Source organism: Bubalus kerabau, chromosome 20 (genome assembly GCF_029407905.1).
Source record: "Bubalus kerabau isolate K-KA32 ecotype Philippines breed swamp buffalo chromosome 20, PCC_UOA_SB_1v2, whole genome shotgun sequence".
NCBI classification, from domain to species: Eukaryota; Metazoa; Chordata; class Mammalia; order Artiodactyla; family Bovidae; genus Bubalus; species Bubalus kerabau.
This window is the reverse complement of record NC_073643.1, coordinates 16933823-16951251: the sequence shown is the minus strand read 5'-3', so window position 1 is coordinate 16951251 and position 17429 is coordinate 16933823. Positions and strand designations below refer to the sequence as shown.

Below are 17429 nucleotides of genomic sequence, written 5' to 3'. Positions count from 1 at the left end.
ATATGCAGTTTCACATTTTCAGTAACTTTTTACTAACAGTACTTAGAGCAGTTACCCTACTTAGGTGATAATATCCCAAAAACCTAAACTGTATGTACATAAAAGTTTTTTTTTTTTAAGCACTAGCATTAAATTCCTTTAAATCTCATTTTTGCTTAAAAGAACAGAAGAAAAGCTAACAGTTAACATTTACTGAAAACCCACTATATATGTCTGCAAAAACTGAATCAGATTAGATTGTGTCATTGGATCTGAACAACCCTAAGAGGTCAGTATTATTCCCATTTTATAGCCAAGAAAGCATTGTGTTTCAGGTAAGTGCTGAAGGTTCAAATCGAATTCTTAATTCAAAGCACAGACCTCTTATAAACATATGACCATTCTAAACAATATTATATTTAGGGTAATAATATCGTGAAAGTTAAACAAATAATCTCACAGTCATTCTCCCATGGAGGCTAAAATGATCTGAATCACATATCTGGGGCCACCTCAAACTTCTCTGTAATTGTAAATTACCCTCAGAGTAATTCTGAGTGCTTTAATTGAAAACTGCCCCCAGAGATAGGATTATTAGTCTCATTTTGAGGCACAAAACCAGTGAGTAACTTGGCCTAGGCTATAAGGCCAGTGTGTTAAAGAGCTGAGAGTCACCAAAGTCTGTGCTTTTAACCACTGTTCTACACTGTTTCTGCAAATTAATTTCAGACACAAAATCCTATTTCTATTGAGACTTTTAAAAATGAGAAACCTGCACTGTTAAGATACGGCTTATGTGGCTTTCTCTTTGGAGAAAAAGCAAATTTCTTCTGTACTGTGTATTATCCTTGTCATCTGAGCTGCTCATTTTATTGATAACAGGAAAATCCAAGAGGAAAGATCTTGCTTTATTTGGACAGTAGTTCCCCAAAATAAAGTTAATTTAAGCATATTTAATTTTCAAAAACAAAAATTCTAAGCTAATTCCAGGGGGCAGAAAACTATCTTTAAATCTTTAGCTTTGATTAATTATAAGGGCAGTAATAACTCTTAAAATTCTACCTGAGTTTATGTTTCCATTGCACAAGCTTACATATGCAACTTTAGCTTTCAAAAAAAACTTCTTCAGGCTGCCCCCAAGTTATATAATATTTACTTTTTCATCTATCACTTTAGATATATTCCTGGAAAGTGGCACAGAAATCAAGGCTTTATAAACACATTTCAGTTGGTTTACATTTTAATTATTTTTTTAAAGATTTATGTATTACAAAGGAATATACAGATATGGGCAGGATCTTTTTTTAGGGTCTCAGACACCCACAGATAATCACTATTCACATTATCATTTCTCTTTCCAAAACTGGGTTAGCAAAAGGGCAGAGTGAAATAATTTTTAATCTACTAGTAAGTTCATGGGGAAAAGTCTCATAGGGTATCTTCTTAATGACAAGCTACCTATAGTAAAATGACTAACTGCTTTCACTATCAAAGAATTCACTTTTTGGGTACTTTTCTGGATACACATATCCTTTTTTCATTGTCTGAAAGTGAAGTGAAATGAAAGTGGCTCAGTCATGTCAGACTCTTTGCGACCCCAGGAACTATACAGTCCGTGGAATTCTCTAGGCCACAATACTGGACTGCGTAGCCTATCCCTTCTCCAAGGGATCTTCCCAACCCAGGGATCGAACCCAGGTCTCCTGCAGGGTTAGGAAGATCCCCTGGAGAAGGGAAAGGCTACCCACTCTAGTATTCTGGCCTGGAGAATTCCATGGACTATCCATGGAGTCACACAGAGTCAGACACAACTGAGTAACTTTCAGTGTCTATCAAACTACAATTATAAACCAAAAAAACAGGAAGTTACAAATAACTGAAATGTGAAAGGAAAAATATCCTTGTTATTGAACACCTTTTAAAATAGTTTAATCATATTATCAAGTGTATTTTGAGTTAGTATAGGAAACCATTAGGCTTCCCCGGTGGCTCAGACGGTAAAGAAACTATCTGCAATATAGGAGACCCAGGTTCAACCCCTGGGTCGGAAAGATCCCCTGGAGGAGCAAATGGCAACCAACTCCAGTATTCTTGCCTGGAGAATCCCCATGGACGGTGGAGCCTGGCGGGCTACAGTCCATGTGGTCCCAAAGAGTCAGACACAACTGAGCAACTTAACACAGGAAATAATTAAATCATTTTTGATATCTGAGGATCTTGCAATGCCTGAAAATCATTCTGAACACCAATGTAGAATGTTAAGATGTGGCTTATGTAAAGTAAAGGCGACTGTGTACCAACTCCAAGACATACCCTGCAAGCTGCATGTGGAGTAATCCTTGTTATCACTGTGTTTTGTTAGTTGCTTCTTTTTCCTAAAAGAAAATACAAAGATATTAGTTTAGTTCTATTTGTTTTAACTTTTGCTCAAAATTAAAATATAAACCCTCAGGGTGGACCCAGACAGACAAATAAAAATGGAGAATTTGTTTTCAGTGACCCAGTCTTCCATTATTTTTCTCCCCTCTGTCAACTACAGCCCATTCAAGGAATCTTTAGGCAACAGGTATTTCACAGTGAAAAGACCCTGATGCTGGGAAAGACTGAAGGCAGGAGGAGAGGGGACAACAGAGGATGAGGTGGTTGGATGGCATCACCGACTCAATGGACATGAGTCTGAATAAACTCTGACAGTTGGTGACGGACAGGGAGACCTGGTGTGCTGCAGTCCATGGGATGGCAAAGAATCAGACACAACTGAATCAACACACAATCTGAACTGAACTGATTTCACAGTGAACAGATACACGGAGATTGGTTCAGGCAGACAGAGTAAAAGGATTACTCCACTTGAAGGAGGAGGGAATTATAATAATGAAGAGTAAAGTCACTGTTTTTGAAATGCCTCCTGGGAAATGAGCACGAATCCGCAACGCAATGAATCCTCACCAGGAGCCTGCAAGGTAGGCACCAGGAGGCTCCACCTGCCCCACAAGCAGCAGCCTGCGGCTCCAAGCTTCTCAGCCAGGCTTCAGAGCCCAACATGCCTGCAGGAGCCTCTCTGGCTCATGAAATACCCACTCCAGTAGCCGAGGAGGGCAACCTCTCCAGCACTCCGTCCTCCAGAAGGCCAGCAAAAGTCAACAGTAGCACTGGGGGACATGCACAACAGCTCCACACTAGAGGCTTTCCATCTGACAGTAAAACAGAAACTCCAGGAACAAAGAGCATGTGAGGGGATCACTGATACCTAAGTTCGGGGCACAGGGAGGGAACTAAGACAGCCTTGCAGGCCTTTCCTCAACACTGGAACATCGTATTAACAATTTCAAGTTCTAAACATTCAAACTAGGCCAAGGCACTTTACACAACATACTACAGGTGAGTCCAGGTAATCATTAAGCTCAAGCTCGTATGAGCTCTGGGAAAAGAGCACGTGAAGAGGTTGGGGGAAGTAGGAAAGATGAAAGGAGGAAGAAGGAAAGATGGCTGTGGAAACAAGTTTACTGCTGGGAATGAGGGGATGAAGAGCAATGGAGACAGTTGCTCACACAGATGGGGGGGGGGGCCAAGCAAAGTCAAGAGCACAGGCCCACGTCTAGAGAAAGGTGAACTGTGGGATGCCAACCTGCTCCTTCAGCTCCAAGTGAGATACAGTAGCTCCTCCCATTACCCACGCCTGCTTCTCTCTCCAACAGACAGTTTCATCCACAGTCTGGCAAGGCAGTGTGATGGTCCAGCCTGGCTGAGGACTGGTTCTGTTAAGGCTAATGACTGGATCTGAATGCCAGCTTACCAGCCACTAGCCACTGGACCTGAGAAAAACCTGACCTCTCTGTACGGCTAGTCTCCTCGTTAGAAAACGTCAGTAGCAGGGGCATGGCATAGGTCGCGGTGAATTAAATCAGTTAATAAAGGTAGTGTTTAAAATACAGCCTGGCACAGAGGGAGCAGTCAGTAAATAACAGCTACCACCACCACTACCACGGTCATGATGATAGTAATCTCCTCCAACCAGGTAGAAATTCCTTCAGTCTTCCACTCTACTTCAAGAGACTGAATTTACTGAGCTATCATCTCTCCTCTGTTTTCAGAAAATTCCCTATGACTCAGAAGGTAAAGAATCTGCCTACAGTGCAGGGCACCCAGGTTCCATCCCTGGGTTGGGAAGATCCCCTGGAAAAGGAAATGGTAACCCACTCCAGTATTCTTGCCTGGAGAATCCCATAGCCAGAGGAGCCTGGCGGGCTGCAGTCCACGGGGTCGCACAGAGTCGTGGACTGCTTAGTTTCCTAATGTGTATTAAACTGCAAATGGATACTGTAGATTGGTAAAGAAATTAATCTCTAGTTGGGTATCAAAGTCTGATGATTTTTCAATAAAGCATCCCACAGAATCTAACTGTTTGCTTTTTTCTTTAAACTTTTTATTCTGTATTGGGAACACAGACAATTAACAATACTGTGACCGTTTTCAGTGAACAGTGAAGGGACTCAGCCATACTCATACATGTATCCGTCCTCCCCCAAAGCCTAGGTGTGATCATTCTATATATAACTTAATATCTTCTTTATATTCTTCTTTATATTCTGCTTTTTTCAACCAACCAATTACTTTCCTTTCAGTATCTTTGTTTCAATTATGAAAGAAACATCTATGAAATGTAAGAAAAAACACAATCAGAACATATATACTGGCCAAAAAAAGGGGGGGAAATTTTTTTAAAAAATCATCCATTATTCTACCCTCTGTGATAATCTCTGTTAACATTTTGGACACAGCCTTCCAAATTATTTTCTATGTATAATACATGCCAGACACAAAATGGGGTAACACTCACACACACACACATATACACACTGGGGATGGGGGGGGAGTTGCAACCATTTTCTAAGTATTTCCACAAAACAAGTTCACTTTAGAAAATCTGGAAAATACAGAAAAGCACCATAGATGAAAAACAAACAAAAAACATCTATAATCTCATCAAGGATAGCCTCTCTTCAGGCTTAAGTTTATATTCTTTACACCTGGGCTTCTATACAAAGCTTATTGTATATGAAGTCACAGGACTGCTTTTCCTCTACTACAGGATGAACATTTTCCATGCACTATGTTCTTCTAAATCACCATTTTTAATGACTACATTAACTATTATGACATCTTTTAAAACAGCAAGAGCCCTAAATCAGGCCATTCTAAAGTGGTCTTCTTACTTACGATAGCATTTGCTCATACATGGATATGACGCGGCTGGACCTAAATGAAACAGACCATCCAGTTGAGGGTGTTTATAACATGGAAATTCGTGTTTGAGAAACAAGCACTGGTATGTGTTGCAAGAATACACTGATGCTCTCCCAGTTTACTAAAGAGAGCAGAAGCAACTCAAGTGTGCGGGTGTGGCTGGAGAAGAGGAAGGAAGTGTGGGAGGCCCTACACACATTTTGCAAGCTGCTGAAAACAGTTGTAAAACCAGCCTCTGTTAAACCTACTGTCAATTTGGAATGCACCCTGTTATTCTTGTCAAAACTCACTTCTAGCTTTTCACTGACATCTTTACCACTGGAGTGCGGTCTGTATACCAAACTAAGGTCTCCAACTCACATACCATGCTCAACAAAGGTGGTTCCGTGTGGGTCATCATTACCAAGCAAGCCATCGCATGAGAAAGCAGGTCACACAAAAAAAAGGCCATATGCAAAAATTAGGCTACTCCATAGCCTCTCTACACTTTGGGATATTACAAATTTCCCCTGTTAAACCAGACCACTAGTATTCAAACACAGAAAAACCTTCCAAACAATTTACATGCCTCAAAAAATGATCTGTGCCAGTGCTCGCCCTCCAATATAGACAGCTAAGAGATGAGTCTTTATACAACCATGCTAAAACTATATTTAAGCTTCTTATACATGGAAATTATCTGGTATCTTTCACAAACAGCAAAAATATGAAAACTGGAACTCTTACTCATGGGAAATGTCAGACTAAACCTACGTTTAGGGAAAAGTCAACTCAAGTAGAGGAACTAACGCACATTTCACAAAAATTGCCGCCCTGATCTCACTGCTAACATTTCAAAGATACCTAGAACAGAAACAGTATAGGCTGAAAAGAAGGCAGTAGACTCAGTCCTCCAGGAATATCAGTCACCTCCAAGTCAAACAAAAACGCAATCCCAGTGGCAGTCACCGTTGCTGTTCTTTTCATCCAAAGTAGACAGTACTCCGCATTTTTGGACTGGTACTCCTCCTGGGCATAATTAACATAGGCTATAAGGCAAGGATGAAGCAACCAGGGTCATCCAGTGGTTAGGATCTGGCACTTCCAATGCAGGGGGCCTGGGTTCAATCTCTGCTCGGGGAACTAAGAACCCACATGTCTCACAGCATGGCCAAAAAAAAAAAAAAAAAGAAGCAACCATCACAAACAAGTCAACAGGTCCCAAGTTATGGAAGAATCTAGAGTTCTTCACTGGACTGGGTGAATATTACTATGTGGGTATCACGATCAGCCTGTAGCCCCTGGATGGAATCAAGACAGAAACTGCAAATTAGAAGGTTTCAATCATTTATTATGAGAAATGGCCCGATTGGCAAAAACATACCTCCAAATGTCTAATAAAGCATTTGCCAAGGGAAGGTAAAGTAACTGTTTACTAAAGTATGTCCTCACAGTTTTCTTCCTGGCAGTCGATTTTAATGGACTCAGGGCCACTGGAGGTAACCAGGAACGCCAGGCTGAAAAGTCTGCTTTAGTCTCTCAAGGCAGCGACTGGGTTGCCAATGCAGATCTATCCCTTAAAGTGCTGGTTTAAGAAATCTTTATTTTCCCTAAATATAGCAAGCTATATTCCAGGGATTTGAATGAAAGGAGGAGTCAGACAACCTATTAACTGACGGAAAGTAGCACTTAGCGTTTGTAGAGAGAAAGGGGTTAACATCCAAGCCACAAAACCTTGACCAGCAGCACAGCTAATAAGTTCAAATTCTTCAACAGAACTGCCTCTCGTTAAAGTGATGAAAAATGCTAGGCATGTCACCATTTCTACCTGAGGGTAAATGAGTCTTTAAAAATTAGTATGGTGACAGGTCTGGTATAAAGTGCCCACATGGTAAATAATGATTTAAGCACAAGTTAGCATCCAGAAATTATTCCAAAATAAATAAAGCTAACCCACAACTGCTCCTCTGCCAGGAAAACAGAATGTAAGGTGGAATCTATGGAGCATTTAAAAATTTAATCTAAATCTCTCTTCCAGAGCTTTTATTAATACTGTCAAAATTCATTTTAACTCCGTATCATCTTTTTTATACCCCCTGCTGATGATGTGACAAAGATGGTCATGAAAAAGTGCTCAAAAAAGAATGTTAGAAAAGAAAAAAAAAAAAAAAAAAACTAATCCATGAACAAAAATATCGGCACCTAATATTTCACTGATTTTGACTTAAAAGGCAGAAGCATTTGGGAATTTTCTCATACTGCTGGCACCATAGATTACTTTTCTGAAAAGCAATTTGGCAATACCTGTATTAAAAGCCTTAAAATAATTAATATCCTTCATTTAATAATCTTACTAATAGATTTATGTCTTAAAGAAATAGACAAATACCAAGTCACAACGTTCAGGGACATTTATATTTGAAAAAAAAAAAAAATCAGAAATAACCAAAAGGACTACAATACGAAAATGGTACACCTAACACAACACTCTGCTGCTATATTTGAATCTATTCAATCTCATGGGAAATTGTCACAATAAAATGTTAAGTAAAAGAATTCACACACTCAATTTCATGGCACGGGATCCCAGATTTTTTTTAAACATATAATCTGCCTGTATATATACTTTAAAAAATGTTAAAATTACAGCTTTTTTTTCTCTTTATACTTTTCTGTTCTTTTCAAATTTTTAGCAGTGAATATGTGCTACCTTTATAACCTAGGAAAGGCAGAGGTTACTAAAATTTTGAATTTCTGTACATAATTATTCATTCAATTTACTTTTCAACTGACACCAATGAAATAAACCAACTTCCCTGAAATATATATATTTATATAATCTTAATAAACAGACATACTCAATGAAATATTCTGCCTCCTTTGAGGGACAAAGTATGCAATTCCTTCAGGCTAAAGAAGGAACACTGAGTCTAATTTTTTATTAGCAAATATTTCAGCCCTAATTGTGGGGGATAAATTGCGGGGGACAATACAGTCCCCCAGTCCTTGAAAATCTTACAAATAAGTTATCTACACATAAAAAGATAATTATACGAGATGGTTGGATGGCATCACCATCTCGACAGACATGAGTTTGAGCAAACTGAGGGAGGCAGTGATGGACAGGGAAGCCTGGCAGAACCCCATTGCTGTTCTGGAAGACTGCAGAACCCCATTCTGCAGTCCATGGGGTTGCAAAGAGTTGGACAGACTTAGTGACTTAGAAAACCATGGGGTTGCAAAGAGTTGGACAGACTTAGTGACTTAGAAAACCACTGCTGTTCTGGAAGACTGCAGAACCCCATTCTGCAGTAAATGGGGTTGCAAAGAGTTGGACACGACTTAGTGACTTAGAAAACCTGGGCAAGTTATGTCAAAGGAAGAGCAAAGGATACTAAAGGCAGGACACCCAAGGATGGGGCAGCCCACAGATCAAGCCTTAGCCCTCACCAGGAGCAGTGGGACACCCTTTCTGGAAACAGGAGAAATGGACAGCAGAGTACACGTGGTGGGGTGGATGAAGTCAGGCCAGCAGGCAGAAGTGAGATTATAAATATAACAGGGTTAGGAAGGCTGATCCTGAAAGCTACCTAGCGCTTCACCATTTAGGGAACTGTGATGAACTCTCAGTCTCTCAACATCAATGGAAAACTTGCTAGACTAAATTCACCACAGTCCCTTCCAACTGTACTGTAGATTAATTCAAGTGTCATCAAAGAGTTAAAAATGTACAGAAGCAGCTTCACATCACAGAGATGATGTGAGGCCTCAAAAGAAAGGAAAACTCTAGGTTTTTAACATGAAAGCAACAGAAGAATAAGGTCATTAGAAAATTTAAACCAATTATAAAAGTTCACTGTTCATCTTAAGATTCCATAAAATATCGACTTTTGTTTTGACTTACTGCATTCTCTCATTATTATCCATACTACTTTCCTAAAAACCTACTAACTTATAACTAAACAGGTTTACAGGTTTATATAGAAATGAGTCTTAGAGCAAAACCACAGTTGACATTTCTTTTCATTGTCTCATTTCAAGTTTTAACAATATTTCACTGCCACAACTGCCCATCTGAGAAGTTTACTTTTGTTTTAATGCAGGTTTCAAAAAGAGTAAACAATTAAAAAAAAAAGAATAAACAATTTAACTACTGGGAATCTACGTATGCACTGAATTCTTAACATCTGTTCTGTAGTTTATTCCTTACCATCAGGAATGTGATGGAAGTATCACACCCAATCTATGCAACAGAAAGGAAGGCCAAACAGGATCAAGCCTTCCTATGCCACAGTCCTACGTCCAGGTGAGGGCTGCCTGAGCTGATTCCTGAGCCCTTTATTTTTTCCTGCAATAATACAATGCCTCCCCACTTTGATCTGGGCCTTTCTAATTCCCAGGAAAACAGCAGCACTAAAATAAATCTATTCTGACAATTCTGCTTTTCCTCCAATTCTGACACGCCATGCCGAGTTACCTGATCCAGCCATCAACTAACAAGAGCGACACCAAGGACTCACCTAATAAACATTATTAACAAACAGTTCCACTAAAAACTTTTTGAAATGTTTAGAAACTACACTTTGAGAAAGGAAACAACAGGCAAATAACCATTCAAAAGACAGACTGAGAATTACTGGTCATCTAAAAATGCAATGGCACCTTGGGAAGAACTTCCATCTTCACAGTTTGTATACAATTTTGTTATGGCAAGATTTCTCCCCAATGGCACAGAACAGTCAACACCAAGCAAATCATTTAAGTACAATTTAAGAAGGCTCTATTTTCTGCTTTAAAAAATTTATCCTTACCCAAACTGCAATTTTAATGTACTTTGCAAATTACATTCTCTCCATTTGTTTCTAACAAAGCATTTTCCTTCACAAGAGGATTAGCAAATACTCATAAAAGAGGAGAACAAAGGATCAGATCATGCCTTGAAACACTAGATTGAGCACTGTCATTCTACATGTCTTCCGTAGTAATCGTAATACTTTATACCAACAAAGAGAATTGTTTAACCTGCAGAAAATGAGATAGAACACAAAGCAGAACTCTTAAATTCAATCGCTTAACTTTTGTCCACTATTAAAAAAAAAATTATTGTGCAATATTTGGACTATTTAAGAGACCCATAAATATGGCACACTCTAAGCTTCATAATTTTGGACTATTTAAGAGACCCATAAATATGGCACATTCTAAGCTTCATAATTTTTCCAATGAATATTTGTTAGTATAGTGTCCTAGATCTAAAATGAACTTTACCTACATACGTTACACTGAGTGAAACCTACATTACCTAAAGTGTACTCTCCTTAATACAAAAGAACCAACGTGTCTAAATATTAAACCCACTTAGATATACTATTTAAACATTTCCCCTATCTATGCAATATGAAAACAATATAATGACCTAAGAGATAAGTCTGTACATAGAAGGGGAGGGAACATCAGAGAAGAGCTGGGACAGCAACCTAAGCGTCACATTTCAAAGTGACACAGAGCCACATTTTCTCGTTGTCTAAACCAGAGGTGCACATTACAAATCATCAAAATTCATTTACTCAGCAAATATGAGGAGCAGCATCATAGCATAAACGAGTACCATAGGATCTGGAGCCCAAGGAGATACTCCACTTCTGTCAACAGGCATGTCTTTGTCTATAACACAAAGATAAGCACCACCTGGGACAATTATGAAGGCAAAAGGCGATAATACACATCAGCAATGTGTCAGTGGGATTAAAATCACCCCAGATTTCCCCCCCCCCCCCCAGCTTTTCACAACTGGCTTCCCTTTCAGCGAGTTTGACATCTGAGAGGAGTTGTATACTTAGTTCCCCATCTTACTCTGACATCCTTATCCTCACCCTTCTCTGGCCCAGAACACCACCCCTCGAGGCCTGCACTGGATATAACAGGAAGGCTACCGCCCTACACTGTTTATACCTCTCACAGGGACAAGAAGGCTGGAAGAGGTGTTCTTTCCCCTAAATCTGCCTTTGGGAGCTCACAGGAGGCATCTCAGAGAAATTATTTTGTTTAAGCTAAAAACTGAAATTGGCTGAGGTGGAAAAGTGGCCTTAGTGTGACTGGGACAGTAACACACACAAAGCACAGGGCATGAGACAAGGGGAGAGAGAGGCAGGGAAGGACCAGACTCCCGAAGGTCCTTGTGTCCCATGCACATGAGCGGATGCTGCTCACACCTGGCCAGCCATGCTTCAGGGCCAGCACAAAGGCCACCATCCAGACCACTGCCTCTCCCTGCCCTGCTATACTCCTGCACACCAGCTCCTGTGCCCTCTCACAGCACTATGCCCTCTTTCATCATGGCCTGTGTCACAGTTGTGGTTACAGAATTATTTCTGTGATTATGTGATTAATAATCTGTAACCCCCACTAGACTACACGATAAATTCAGCCTGTGTAAGACGCATGTCTGCTTTATTCAGCTCTGCACCCCTGGGCCCGCCGAGTATAGCATCTGCCTGAAATATATAGATACACTTTATTAAGTGAACAAATGAAAGCTGGCACTAAGAAGCCAAAGAAGAATCCTGAGCACGGGAATGGCAATCAGAGATGACAGCTGAACAAACCACTCTGGCAGCAAAGTGAAGATCAGATTGGAAGGGCAAGACTAGAGCCTGAACACAGGTGAGGAGACTAGTGAAAAATGCCTCCAGAAAAATGATTCAAGACTTAAAAGTGAGGGCAGCCTGAATCTGGGCAGTGATGAGGAGGATGGAATGGAGGAGATGCGCTTAGGAAGCAGAATCCAGAAACTCAATGCACAGGGGGCAAAGCAAAGACGGGAATCTGTAATGACTCTAGTGGAGAGTGCTAGCAGGTGGGGCATTGACTCACACCGGGAATACAGGACGGCAACAAACATTCCCTGAGCATCTACCGCTTGCTATTCTAGAGCAGAAGATCTGCCTCTAGCTCTGGGATCTATGAATGGGAAGCAGTTTCTATCCAACCCATTTGGATACAATGGGTATGGTATCCATTAATGGGCAGCAAACCACAGTTCAGATTTTTCACATTTCTTCACCAGGACATTTCTTGGGTACACTGACTACGTATGAGGCCTAACACTGGTCTGGGGATACAGCAATCAAAGAAGAGGCATCTCTGCCTCCAAGGAGCTGACAGTCTTCTAGGTTTGAGACAGGTAACCATGTGACAACAACTGAGAAACTGAGGCCAGTGAGGCTATGTTTGACCAGTTACATGTCCTGTAACCTACATTTCTGTGATTTCGTAACTTCCATCACATTTCAGGCCCACGTGTAGTTAAGGGGTTGCGTGTCTGGACATCCAGGCAGACACCCCTCCCACTAATCTTGCTTTGAGCCTGGAGACACTCCAGAACAGAGAGCAACATGGTACATGGGCAGCCAGCGCCAACTCTGAAGCGACTGCTGTAGTCACGGGGCAGCAGTGTGGGGAAGAGGACACAACCAGTAAGGAGAGGGAGAGAGGCCTGCGTGGTCAGGAAAGAGCCTACCTGAGCGGAGGCCAAACGCTGGAGGTGCCAAAGGAGAATCTCAGAAGGCTCTGGAAGTAACAGCAGAGAAATAAACATTCAGGGAAGGTAGAGCAGGAATCCTCTTTAGTCAGGTTCCTCCCCTTCCACCAGCAAGAAATGGTTTCCCACGGGATGGAAGGCCTCAACCCAAAGCAGATATACAGGAGAATAAGATGAGGAAATGGTCTGCAGTGAGAATAACGCAGCTCCAGATTATCCGGACCAGACAACCATTTCCAGCGCTCACTCATGAGGTCATTAAATGAGAGGTTTTATACTGGCCCTTCCCAAACTAAAACAAAATACCCAAACATGTCCTCCCCTTCAACCCCACACCTACTGCCCTTCTTTGCCCTCTTCCTTTCCACAGCCTTAACAAAACAAAAACAGCTGCACTGTCTCTACCTCCTCAGCTTCCTTTCACCCACTTGGATCTAAATCCTTCCTCCACCATCTGACCTTGTCTTTTCAACCTCCCTAAACCCTTGGAGCCCTTTCCCCTTTTCTCTGCCTAGGAACTCTACCTGTCCAAGACTAGTTCAACCATCGCCTTCTCTGTGAGGCATTCCCCAGTTCAACTGCCCAGGGGTGACTCCCTGCCCAGGGGTTTTGCCTCTGCCTCATCACAGCATTTGACCCTCCTGTCATCGTTTACCTCCGTGTAAATGTAATTCACAAGAGCCTGAAAGACAGGATCTCATTTTTATTCACTTTTCTGTTGCCACCGTCTAACCCAGGGCCCCCAAAGTAGACAAAGGCTCCATGAATAAATGATCATAAGTTTAGTTTACCTTCAAAACTGCTACAAACCACTGGATTCTTCCACCTAAATTGCTCTAAGAATAGTCTTGCATACACACACACACGCATACATACACACACACACACACACACACACACACACAGACACACACACAGAGGGAAGTATTTATATTCTGAATAATTAGTTTTCTTATAACAGCATCTTGGCTATAAACTCTAAATTTTGGTGGTTAAGCCAACAGCTGGCATGCAGTAAAATCAATTCTTTAGAGTTCCTCATCTATGTTTTTAATTCCCAAAATTCTGACCATGTGGAAAGTGTACCTTTTTCCTGGGCAGTGTAATGAATTCTTAGGCTCAGAAAACCTGCTTCAGAGAAGCAACCAAGCCTTATTTATACCAATGCTTAGAACCTGGGCTGCTCAATAGCTCCCAAAATAGTTTTTTTCCTTCTATTTAGTTTCACTTTCTGTATGAAACACCCATAGTAAAGTTTGGACACACAATATTTCCTGCAACCAGTAGAAATATCTGAAAGCCCTTCAATTTTAATACGGACATTCAAAAGCCTTCATTTTAGGATTATGGGATTACATTTGAACCTTAACGGCCCAATGTATACTTCTGTTCTAGAAAAATAAAAATTATGTAACTTCTCAGTCCTTGTATGTTTTCTACAACGGATCTTACTGCAATAATACAGAAGAGCAGAGGAAAAAAAAAATACAGTGAAAGTAACTTTTCTATACTAAAGAAAACGATTAAAAAAACAAACAAACAAACTGCAAATTAAAAAAAAAAAATAGAAAGGTGGCAAAGTTCCCTGCCAGGAAAACCTTAAAGATGGAGAAATAAGAAAAGTTAACTCAATGCACCTAACTTTCAATTACTATACTGCTTCAGTAAGTGACTTGACTCAATAAGTGACCTTGGGAATGTCATTTCTCTCATTTTTAGTTCTGTAGAATGGGAATGTCATCTGTTTTCCTACTAGAGACAACTGGTCGAATAAAAGAACCAACGTGATTTTTTTTTTTTTTTTAAGAAACTTGTCTAATTAGTTTGCTTTAATCACCACTAGTACAGTACATTCCTCTTCAGGAATCCAATTCCAAGAAAAATATTTAAGCAGACGTTGAGGACAGATTTCCTTAAGGGAATGATTTTATAAATCTGGAGAGCAATGTAACAAGATTATAAATTAACAAACTGATTACATAAGCCCTGACAACCTCAGGCTTTAAGGTACACTGATACACATTCTGATAAATTAGACTGATTTGGGACTAGAGCCTCAACCCCATACAAGGAACCCAAACTGAGGCATCTGGTGTTTCATAGGAATCAGGTGGAATCTGATCAAGACGCGGAACATTTGCAGTTCCATTACCTGCTAGCCACGCTTCACCTTTCACCATAAAACGTGAAACGCATTAAGTCAGCTTTACCACCTGCTCCTAAGATTGTGAAAATGTACTCAATTAAATGGAACGGGGGGAAGTAACTAGATAGTGTGAAAAATCCTATACCCTTAGACGTCCAAAAGCTGAAGAACCCTACTGCTAAATCCTCCCTCACCCCTCCAAATACTGGACTTGAACCGAACTCACTATACAGCTACCGAATTTTACCTGACCCAAGTGTTAAGAACAACACAGCTCCAGGACCCTACTCAGGATAAAAGGCTGTCACTTTCCTGGATCCCAAGTCCAAGCAAACGAAGGAAGGATTTTGTAAAACGGTCCAGAAAGGAATCAACAGGCGATGACTATGGAAAAGAACGGAGGTTTTCCAATCTGAAAAATTCTAGCTGTCCCTCGGGAACGGCACTGCTCCTCCTTCCTTACCCCGATGCCCTTTCTCTACAGACAACAATATCCCCATTCTATTGTACGGCTGCAGTTTTAGCAAGAAATCCCCTTGCTGCGCCAGATCTCCAGATTCCTTTGAAAAAGGAAAACACCTTTAGTGAAGAAAACACCGTAAGAGAGAACCTGGGCGCGGGGATCCGCGGGCGCCGCACTCGGCCCGCTCCGGGGCGGGGCGCGGGGATGCGGGCGCCTCCCGAGGTGCCGCAATCCCGCCGCGGCCGCAAGGGCAGGGCCTCGGGGCGCCCGTGGCCGGCCGCCGCAATGCCCGCTCCCGTGCGGGCCCCGCCGCCGCCCGCTGCCTGCCTCCAGGCCATCAGGCCGCACCGCCGCCGCGCGGAGTCCGGGCCGCCGCAGCCCGGGGCCCGCGTCCTCCCCGGCCCGCGACGCGGAGAGCGCGGAGCGCGCAACTTACTTTCCGCCTGCGGCGGGCGCCCCGGCCCCGGCGCCCAGCCCGGCAACCGCTGAGGCCACTCGGCGGCGGAGGCCAGCCCGTCCCCCGCCCACGGCCGCCGCTCCCGGGTGCACTGCGCGCTCGCCCCTACCTCAGCAAGCAGGCGGGCTTCCGTCCGCAGCGGCCGCGGCGCCGACAACTCCCTCCCGGCCGCCGAATCCCCGCACCCAGCACTAATCATAATACCAAGCGGGCAGCCGGCCGCGGGGAGGGGGTGGGGGTGGGGGACCGAGATGCGCCTGCGCGGGACGCGCGTCATTGTGACGCAGGCGCCGGGGCGGGGCCGCGGCGAGGGCGGGGCGGGGCGCACCTGCGGGCTTCGGCGCGCGAGCTGCTGCAGGGCATCTTGGCAGCGCCTCGACCCCAGCGAGTCTGGGCTGCGGCTGGCGGTAGGAAGCGGGCGAGGCGCCCAAGCAAGAGCAAGCTGATGAAGGAGGAAGCACTAGGGACACGGGACAATGGCCCAGAAAAGTAGCCGAGCCGTGGCGGAAATCGGAGGGAAGGGACCGGGTACTCACGGGACTCTGCGTCTTGGGGCGGGGGTCTGAGGGCACCAGGCACTTCACCCTTCTAAAGGTTCACCCCCATCCCCGGGCCAGGTTTAAACAAACAGCGGGAAAAAAATATACGTTCACGAATATAAGTACATATTTTTTTTCTCTACAGTTTCTTCTCTCTGGGAACCCAATTAGAAGGAATTGTGTTGATTTTCTGCTATTTTTAAAAAAGAGAAAAGCCCACCATCTGAACACAGCGCTGGCTTTAAAGGTCAGCAGGAGACCCTTGCCTGGCCAGGCTGCCTCCACAGGAAAAGCGTGAAAAGGCGAAAGGTCGTGAGAAGTATTAAGGCATGTGAAGTCAGGGACTCAGAACATGCCAGGCATTAACTATGCCCCGGATGGTTCAGCGCCATGGTCACCAGGCAGGAGGCTCCCAAATGGAGCTTAGCGATGGCCAGAGTGGAGAGTTCGGGAGGGTGAGAGAGAGGGGCAGGCGCTCCCATCCTTGGAAGCCTGGCGCGCCATGGAGATCAACTTCCCTTGCTTTCTGGAAATAAGTGACACGCCAGATGCCAGATTCTCCAACCTGCTTTTCCATTTCGGATTCTCCCAGCCCTCCACCCCTCCCCCAAGAGAGGACCCCTAGCAAAAAAGGGCACAAACTGCTGCGTGGAGGGCGGGGGAGGGGGTGCGCTACTTAGATGTTCCAAATGTGATTAGATCGACTGGAGGGAAAAAAGAAATCTAGATGGCTTGAGCAATTGTCTCTGCTGACCTGCAAACGTCAGAAGCCTGTTTTTTCAGACTGTCTCCTGGGCATCTACTTTGCATATCTGAAGATGACTGGAAAGCAAGAGTGGATTGTTGGGAGGTACAAACACTCAGGATAATAACGGAAGTTAAGGGGGGCTTCCGAGGTGGCACTAATGCTAAAGAACTCGCCTGCCAATGCAGGAGACGCGGTCCAGGAAGAGACACAGGTTCGATCCCTGGGTCAGGAAGGGAGAAGGGAATGGCCACCCACTCCAGTACCTTTGCCTGGAGAATCCCATGGACAGAGGATCTTGGAGGGCTACAGTCCATGGGGTTGCACAGAGGGG

At 43.2% G+C, this 17429-nt stretch overlaps 1 protein-coding gene and 1 long non-coding RNA gene across 18 annotated transcripts in view; one reads left to right on the top strand and one right to left on the bottom strand.

The window, feature by feature from the left end:
* Positions 1-17429, bottom strand: part of SNRK (SNF related kinase) — a 141289-nt gene that overhangs the window by 50785 nt on the left and 73075 nt on the right. For 8 of the 17 annotated variants that reach the window (XM_055557993.1, XM_055557992.1, XM_055557988.1 and 5 more), the window contains one exon: positions 2293-2354. In XM_055557993.1, coding sequence (XP_055413968.1) covers positions 2293-2354 — 62 coding nt within the window. Of the gene's footprint in view, positions 1-2292; positions 2355-12724; positions 12775-15790; positions 15861-15920; positions 16071-17429 lie in introns of those variants that run through there. The other 9 variants (XM_055557997.1, XM_055557995.1, XM_055557987.1 and 6 more) reach the window with 8 other exon arrangements.
* Positions 15345-17040, top strand: LOC129635231 (uncharacterized). Its single transcript, XR_008706167.1, has 2 exons — positions 15345-15489; positions 16496-17040. It is a non-coding gene; the product is annotated as an uncharacterized LOC129635231 (long non-coding RNA).